The 9,117-nt window shown below is 28.6% G+C and overlaps 1 protein-coding gene across 1 annotated transcript; it reads left to right on the forward strand.

Annotated features, from left to right (window-relative positions):
* Positions 1-483: 483 nt before the first annotated feature.
* On the forward strand, positions 484-8,706 carry LOC126839937 (enhancer of mRNA-decapping protein 4-like). Its single transcript, XM_050575406.1, has 11 exons — positions 484-511; positions 570-674; positions 4,292-4,416; positions 4,495-4,569; positions 4,669-4,742; positions 5,749-6,089; positions 6,188-6,342; positions 7,067-7,238; positions 7,515-7,615; positions 7,682-7,845; positions 8,517-8,706. Exons 1-11 carry the CDS (start codon positions 484-486, stop codon positions 8,704-8,706), a joined length of 1,530 nt encoding a protein of 509 aa, XP_050431363.1.
* Positions 8,707-9,117: the final 411 nt, after the last annotated feature.

A 9,117-nucleotide genomic window follows, 5' to 3' on the forward strand; every position in this document is an offset into this window, starting at 1 on the left:
AGTCGTGTGTGTCTCGTTTTTAAAAATGATTATTATGGTAGTAATAATCGTAATAATAATTGTATTAAGACTGTAATAATTGCCATAGTGCGGCCAACCGAAATAGTGCCATTTCGTTTTATTGGTGTGTGTGTGTGAGCGATTGTCAACAGGTACAGTGTAACCATTATTATTTATTATTGTAGTTAGTTCTGCGGTTAAGATAAATTCGTATATAGTTTTTAATAAGACTCGATATACATGTTAATAACAAAAAAAAAAAAATCAACTTATTAAATTACATAATAATTTCTACCGTAATAGCACTTTACTGGTGCCATATAATAAATACATTACACTCATAAACTATTATACTACTGTATTACCTTCTATTGCATGAGGTACAATAGTATTTAAAATAGTATAAAATGTTTTGTTTTAGTGTCACATTCAAGATCACAAAACTGAGTAATTTGTACAATTAAGAATTTAACTGCAACTAATATGGAGAATACAGTACAGTTACGCAACGGTAAATAGTAAAATTTTATAGAAAAATTGTTGGTAAACATTTTTTTTTTTTTTTGTAGTTCAAAAAAATAAAAACGATCCGAATGGTAATGATGCGAAATCACGCGGTTCACAGTTGAATAATTCAAAACCGCCTGAAGAAAAACCTCAAAACCAAGGTACAGGTAAAAAAAATATATTTAATCATTTTGATGTAAATAACTCCCCCCTCCTATTGCTAGCACTTGATTTAGTGGAAGGAGGTTGAAACTTTAGCTTCTTAATTGCGATTTTTCTTATCGTGTTCCCAACTAAATTATTATCTTTTGGTACCTACTTAGAACGGTTGAAAAATTAATATACTGCCAGAAGTAAATGGATGCTAAATGTATAATATTTATTTATATATTTTATTATTTTTTTTAATGGTTCTTTACAAAATATATTAAAAAATTAATAATTGTACAACGCTATTATAATTATATGTATTAATAGTAAAATTATGTAAAATTCAATATGATTTACTTCTTAATATCTAAAGCCTATATATTATAATGTACGAGGAAAATTTAAATTGGTTGAGTTAGTTTTATTAAAAATCTAAACGATAAGAGCACGCTGTTTTTTTAACAATAATTTAACATTTGCTATTATTCAGCTAAATATTGCTCTCTTTTTAATATTGACGGAAAAGCAGTTTATTTTACACAATTCCCGTCGCGTTCAGTTATCGCTCGTCGACGACGTTGTCGGAAAACTAAATCAAAGTAATAATAAAGTACATTTATATTTATTTCAATTGTCTTATCACACTTTACCGACCGTACAATCACAGAAAAAAAACAGAAGGGAATTTTAGAGCTTATCAAAAAACGGTCAGACATATTGAGTTTTAGCCAGTGATGCCAGAACTCAGATATTTCCTTGTTTTCAATTTTTCTGTGACTTATAGCCAGAGACGTATTTAGGAATTTTGCGCCCCAGGTAAGAAAAATAAACACCCCCTTCCCAACCTATATTTCTTCAACAATAGGTGTATTTGTAAAAAAAAAAACACATGATAGTGAAACCAATGCATTCTTCGCTAAACTCATAATCTGAAAGGTATATTAGGTATACATAAAAAAAACGTTTTTAAAAACATGCTTTTCTAAAAAAAAAAAAAATAGTAAAAAGTGAACTAAAAAGTAAAAATAATTTTATTACAAGAACAATTTACCAATCAATTGTAGCATATTTTATTTAAAATGTCAATTTCTTTGAAAACAATCGAAAATAAATTTTTGACTAAAAAGAAAAGCGTGGGCCTTATTCAACAAAGTCCAAATTTATTGAGTTAAGTATTAAGAAATGTATGTATCACACACTAATATTAAACCAATTTAAATTACAAAAAAAACTTACAATATAAAACATTATCTGATAAATTTATTAGGGACTTTGTTGAATAGGGCACATGCTTTTCTTTTTAGTCAAAAATTAATTTTCGGTTGTTTTCAAAGTAATTGACATTTTAAATAAAATATGCTACAATTGATTGGTAAATTGATCTTGTAATCAAATTATTTTTTACTTTTTAGTTCACTTTTTACTATTTTTTTTTTTAGAAAAGCATGTTTTTAAAAAAGTTTTTTTTTAAATTATTTATTTTATTTTTTTACTTTTTAGTCCTATTAAAAGTATTTAATAATTGCTGAATAGATTACTAAATTAATTTTGGAAGATTTGGAAAAAAATGAAATTTTAGTGAAATGACCCCCACATTTGACCCCGTGTAGGGCGACCTGATGTCCGAGTCCCAATATGATTACAGAATATTGTATTGTCATCTAAGACGAGTGTCTGTGCCAAGTTTCAGCCCTATACGACATCGGGAAGTGGGTTAAATTAATTTTGCAAGATTTGAAAAAAAACCGTACAAACGTACGTACGTACGTGTTAGCGAGCTAAAGAAAAGCATGTAAAAAAACATTTATTGAAGTACATATTACATAATTATATTAGGTATATTTATTATTAATTATACAAAAAATCTAAATGTAATAGGTTAAATAACAACATTTAAAAAAAAATCCCTTAATATATATATAATTCCCCATATGTATAAGAATATTAAAAATGTTTACGCCGAGCTTTTTCAATAAAAAACGCCATTAAAAGGCGAGCAAAAGCAGTAGAATTTACGCCGAGCGTATCAATGATATCATCATAATCTAACTTCTTTGTTAAATCTGACTCTACAGTTAAAACAGCCAAAGAATTTAGCCTTTCGTCGGTAGTACTTGATCTCAAATAGGACTTGACCATTTTTAAGACTGAAAAAGACCTCTCAGCAGAACAGTTAGATGTAGCCTGTAGGGCTAGAAACAAAAATTCGTAACGCAATTTCTACATACGGTTACAAATCTTTTTTTGTTTCTTTGTGATTACGAACATAGATAATAGATTGGGAGTACATAAACGTTACGAACCAAGATTATTATTACTGACAGTTGGCACGACCGTTTAAACATGTCTACGAAATATTTTTGGGCGGCCATATTCTGTGTATCTTAATGCTCAAACTACAATATACTTTTCCATGTGCTGGTATTTTCAATGCATGTTTTGTGACAAATGAAAACCACAATAATACGTTTATTAGTATCATTACTTTTTTTATCACCCAAATGACCTACCGTATTATACAAAAATGCTCTCCAAAATTTACCGCCCGGGGTAAATTATATATATAATGGACTGTAAGGGGTTTAAACAACAATAACACAGAAACCAATTACTGGAACAAACTACTACTATTTAGAAAACAACTATATACAATAATATATTACTCACTGGCCAGCTTGCTAAATTGACAATCGACAACTTAAAAACTAAATACATACAAAGGCGATAAATATTTACAACGGTCCAACTATGGTTAGTTCGGTCGCTCCAGCTAGGTGGTCGGTCGGTTGACCGTGGTTGTCGGTTGGCAAAATAAACTCGAAACGGTCGAATGAGTGAAACTTAAAGTAAACAAAACGGTGCAGAGAAAACAAGTAAAACCAAAAAATAACTGTGCAGTTCAAGAAAGAAAAGCCATAACAAAAAAGAACGGTGCAAAAGTGTCAACGAAAAAACGCGGTACGGTAGACGGTAGTAGTGATAGTAGAATGAAAAATGATAGTAGCAAAACGGTCGGTGAGGCGAGCATAGGTGGTGGTGTGGGGAGCTGCAGCCTATGTAATTCCCGAACATGAACTATTTCAACTTTTTTGTCTGTCTACAATAATTTATTGACTTTGTTGCTCATATATCTGAATTAACAATATTACAATGAAAATAGTTTTAAATACCCGTTGAATGTCTATTCACTCACCCATAGAAATTGATTAAGATCAAAGTGTAAGTTTTCTCTTTTTTTTTGGGGGGGTTTTTCCTACCTAGTAAAAAAAACATTTAATAATATTAATAAAATCATTTTAAATTGACATAATATATGTACATTTTTTTCTTAATTTTATAGGGGTGAACTTTTTAAATTATAATAAAAAAGCTATAACTAAAATAATAATATAATTATGTACTCCCCCCCTCCGAAAATTGATCCTGAGTACGTGCTTGGTACAGATACAATTTTTTTTTTAAATAAATAAATAAAAACACATCACTGTAAAAACAAAACCTTTTCAGCGTGAAAGCTAGAAAAATAGTATTTAATTTTTTTTTTAATTTGAATAATTATTGTTCAAAAGACAAATTATTGGAATAAATGCCCAACTCTGTCTACTAACTTATTTTAAGAAACAATTTTTAACAGAATCCGGTCGGACAAAAATCAGGAAAAAAAAATCAAAAATCAATCAAAAGGAGGTCCAGGGTTCGGTGGAAGAAAAGACAAAAACAAAGGGTTCCGATGTTGATCTTAGCGCAAGTACTGTTAAGGTAAATAAACAATTATCAACTAAAACAGACGACAGAGTAAAAACTGTCTGCTGATAACCGTTAATTTCAACTTTTCAGTGTATTGAGAAGAATAAAATATCGAATAAAATAAATAAATCAGATCAGCCTGCCGCTAACATTACTCCGTCACAAGTAAATATTCGTACTTTATTTTACACGCTAAATCACTTGAGGTCATATAAATAAAAAACAAATTTAGATAGATATAAAATATGAGTTATACAATTTTAGGACAAGGTGCGCAAATCGGATACGGGTCAAGTTCAGAATCCAAAAAATCGTTCGTCTATCGTCAAAGCTACACGGTAATAATGTTTAACTGTCGATTTCCGTTTTTAGTGTTGAAAATAGTGTTCGTGCATACGGGTTAAAATTACCCATTTTGAAGTTATTCGCCGACAATAGAAAATAAATTAGATTTTTCAAATAAATAAGCTAAAAGATACTGTACGTTTAATGGACTCTCTAATCGGCTAAAGTTAAATTGTCATCTTCCAATAATTTATATACGAACATAAAAAAGAAACCTGAAACACGATTTGTTTTTAAATCAATAAAATTACTTTGTGTATAGAAATTAATTTATTATTATATTATTAGTTTTCGCGTTAGTAAGTCTCGACACCATTTACATTATTAGCATATTGTAAGCAATATTTTTTTATAAATACTAAACAAAAAACAAATTAAGTTATCTATGAAATATAAGCTGTATTTATATTTTATGATAGTTAACAACGAGTACATCATTTTCTAACCTAACCTAACCTAAATTATATTAAAAAGAATAAGCTGTAAAAGTTTTAAAAACGAATACATATATAATTTGTTATAAGTTTAAAAAAAATGAAGTATGAAAACTTATAAATTTAAATACTTAATATACTAAAAATTTGTCTTGTTTTTAAAATCTGGAAACATATTCACATGCGTACATATATATATATATATATATATACAATTTATTCGTTTTGAACAATATTATACTGTTTTATATTCTCAAAAAAATTACAACTATATAGTCTCGAGGTCAAAATCATTCATTTGGTGTACGACCATTTTTCGTTCATTTAACGGCTAATTAGACTCCAAAGTTTGTACTTAACATCTATAAATATTATATCTTATAAGATTGGAAAAAATCATGCACATTGTTACATTTTAATATCTCGATATTGAAACATGTCTTAATAGTCATAAAAATCATTTTTTTTTTTAATAACATGTTGCGAATATAACAATTCTATTACCCTGGGTAACAATTACTGTTAAGTATTTTTTTTTATAACGTTTCGACTTCATGTCTTCCAGGCTTGACGTGCCATCGGTGGTACCAGCAGCTGCAGCAAACGACGAGCAGGACGGGTCAGGTAATTATTCTACTAACGTGGAAACAGAAGTCGGTCCTGTGATGGACACCGAGTGTACTCCGTTATGTCCTGCCAGAAAAATAGAGCCAGTGAAAACCCAAAAGCTGACAAGACAATTGAAAAGAATGCACATCCGCATACGACAAATGAACGAAAAACTGAAAGCGGTAACGAAAAAACAAAAGAAAATCGAAAGGCGAATGAAATCCTACGAAACGACCCAGAACGATCCCGAGATGATTGTGTCTGAAGTGTGCCGACTTATAGAACCCACCCTAAAGAGTATTGCTTACTACTTAATACTTATGCTTAGCAGTCATTTGTATAACTTACCGAAAAAAAAAATACAAACATTTTACTTGTTTTTCTTTCAATTTTAGCAATGGTGTATAGAACAACCGACGAAGCGTACACGGATTTCGAAACGACGTTTATACAGAAATTGACCGTGATGCAAAACACGTTTACTGGAATCGACTCGAAACACATTTCCGAGATGGTATTTGCATTTGTCTGCGAATGTTCCACTATTAATGTAAAAAGACAAAATAATTATCATTATTTTATGGGTAGTTCGTAGACTAACGGTTATTATTCTGCCCTCCCAAAGAGACGGACCAGTAACTCTAAAAATTACTTTTTCAATTTCTCTGTTTTTCACCTCGAAATCATTACTTGTTCTCGCTTTTTTTTCCATCGGTTATTAGTCATAAGCATCCTTAATATTTTTAAAGTTTTGTTTTGTATTATTTATATTTTTTTCATTTTTAAAGAGATACTGCATTTTTTTCTTGTACGATCGCTTGAAAATGCAGTATCTCCATACATACTAGTTTGAGCTAGTACCTAAGTATCTGAAATCTCAATAAATGTTTTGGTACATGACTACATACTGCAAAACCGTTTTACTAGGTAAATACGCTGTATATAAATTATTGTGAACTCGGTTTAATTAGAAAATCACTTTCAATGTGGATTTACTGCGTTTCACCGCGAGGAAAAAAACGAGGAGTGTCCAATTATCCTGTTAATGGATGTTTAGCTATTTTTTTTTTAATTTTGTGTATACAACGTTTCTCTTTAGGAGGCTATAGACACATTTGCTCGTGTCATAAATAACCTATTTATTTATCATGCTTTAAAGCCGCAAGGCGTTAATTAAGTTTGACCATTAAAACGGTTATTAGTTTTTGAACATTTTTATCCTAGAATATATAAATCTAGATTTTGTATACTTTCCAATTTTTAAAATTTTTTAGTTGGATAATGAAACGTTATCCACAACGTTGAGTCAGCCATTGCCGAAAGTATATTCTATGGGAGTGGTATTAGACGAATTATTCAGAACTACAGTCGTTCCGAAAATCAAACAAGCCTTCTGGTTTATGTTTGAAAAAATGCAAAAAGTGATGGACGATATACGTTCAGATTGTGAGTATCGCTTATTTTAAGACCGTTTTTTTAAATTAATGGTCACAGAAATGGTCTATATTTTGTTAAGAGCAAAATTAATTGAATTTAAGGGAAACATAATTAATAGTAAAAATGATGAAGCGATGTATTTTTTTTTATACTTTGTATACATTTATAAAAAATGGCAATGACGTTATTAAAATAAAATACATCAAAACTCATTTGAATATTAATGATAAATTTAAATGAAACAAATTTTTTTTTTTATATAATATTTTTTATCTTATTTTTAAGGCTCGCTTCAAGATGACGAAGTGCACGTGAAGAGGTCAAAATTTGTAAATTATGCTAAAAAGTTTTTGGAAGGAGGAAACTTTGTTGAAGCCTTGGAAATGGTAAATAATTCTCGCATAAATTTAATTTCTAATTTATTTTAACGCTTTGTTGTATTATTTTTTTAGGCGTTGGTGACAATTGATTTGAAGTTGGTACTTTATGTATGCGAACATATTACAATTCCCCCGCAAGATCTGTTCCAATTTGCTTCAATACAAACACGCGTTTTATTGCCATTGATGCAGCAGTTATCTTGTGATTTGAAAATGAACACAGAATTGAAGTACAAGTAGGTCGTTCAACTGTAAAGCGTGATTCATTAGGAAGATACATATTTTCTTTTAAAATAATTGCAATTTTGAAGTTTTTGCTTTTTGGAGGCACTTATTAGTTTATGCTATTTTACAATATTAGACGATGTTTAAATTTAAAGCTTTACCAACTTTTGAAATTTGTATATAGTATTATGTATTTAATTCAATTTTAAAATTAAGAAAATTTGCTGAATATTTTAACTGTTGAACCCGTTTTAGTTTTGAGTAAATATTTTTAAAGTAAATTGTCCAAAACTAGCTGTTAACTACCGACCAATGAGTTCTTAATTTTTAAAGTTATTTTATGAATTTTAAGTTACTATTTAAGTTTTAAAAGTTGATAGACCTCTGGAACGTACTAAAAAAGGTGAATGTTTAGTAATTGTATAATATTATGGGATATTAAAAAGAAAAACTACAAAATTGTATTTATTTCAAGAGAAAATGAGTAACTTATCCTTAATAAATAATCATATTTATTTTTTACTTTTACGCCATCATAACCATTACTTTTTATTTATATTTATATATTTTTTTTAATATAATTAAAATTATACATTTTGTTGTACTGTGTCCGTCCTACCTCTATTTGGTTTAAAAATTGTATATACCTTCAATAATCGTATTATTATTGTTTGTTACTAAGGTATTTAGAAGCTGCTGTTAAAAATTTTGACCCCAAGAATTTCAGTTACAAGAAAAACCTCAAGTCAATCCTAAACAATATAGATAACGACATAGAATACTTTTTGATTCAAGAGCCACGCAACCCGTATTGTTGTAAGATAGAAACGCTGCAACTAGAACTTAAGAAAAAAATACATTTACTAAATTAGTAATAATGTGTGTAAATTCAATCAAAGACTCTTTCTTAAAAGTGTATCATCTTTTTTAAATATTTTTTTTTATTATTTCTTCAAGCCTGGTATAAAAATGTATAAATCAATATTCCTCAAGTCGAGATCTTTAGTTTTGAAAACATTTGTTTGTTTTTGTGTGTTTTTATAACTGTATTACGTAATTGACATATAATAATGTTTTATATAATATTTGTATTGTACCTACAAATTCTGCTACAGTGGTATTGAATTCTAAATAAAAATAAAATATTTTTACCCTAAATCATAATGTTTTTATTGAGTACAACACAACTATATAATAAAACAAAACATATTTAAAAAACTCTTATAATATGTTTTTACAAGAACTGTTTTATTAATATATTACACTAAATCAAACACGTTAAT

The sequence above is a fragment of the Adelges cooleyi genome, unplaced genomic scaffold (genome assembly GCF_023614345.1).
Source record: "Adelges cooleyi isolate 19-005CV unplaced genomic scaffold, UGA_ACOO_1.1 ACOO_flye_CR_arks_rails_tigmint_CR_PRNA_31, whole genome shotgun sequence".
Taxonomy (NCBI): domain Eukaryota; kingdom Metazoa; phylum Arthropoda; class Insecta; order Hemiptera; family Adelgidae; genus Adelges; species Adelges cooleyi.

Bases quoted from the DNA above. Each gene is read 5' to 3' on its own strand.
- LOC126839937 (XM_050575406.1), top strand. From the start codon at position 484: ATGGAGAATACAGTACAGTTACGCAACG. The intron at 675-4,291 runs GTAAAAAAAATA...AATTTTTAACAG, and splicing joins ACCTCAAAACCAAGGTACAG to AATCCGGTCGGACAAAAATC. The intron at 7,616-7,681 runs GTAAATAATTCT...TTATTTTTTTAG, and splicing joins TTGTTGAAGCCTTGGAAATG to GCGTTGGTGACAATTGATTT.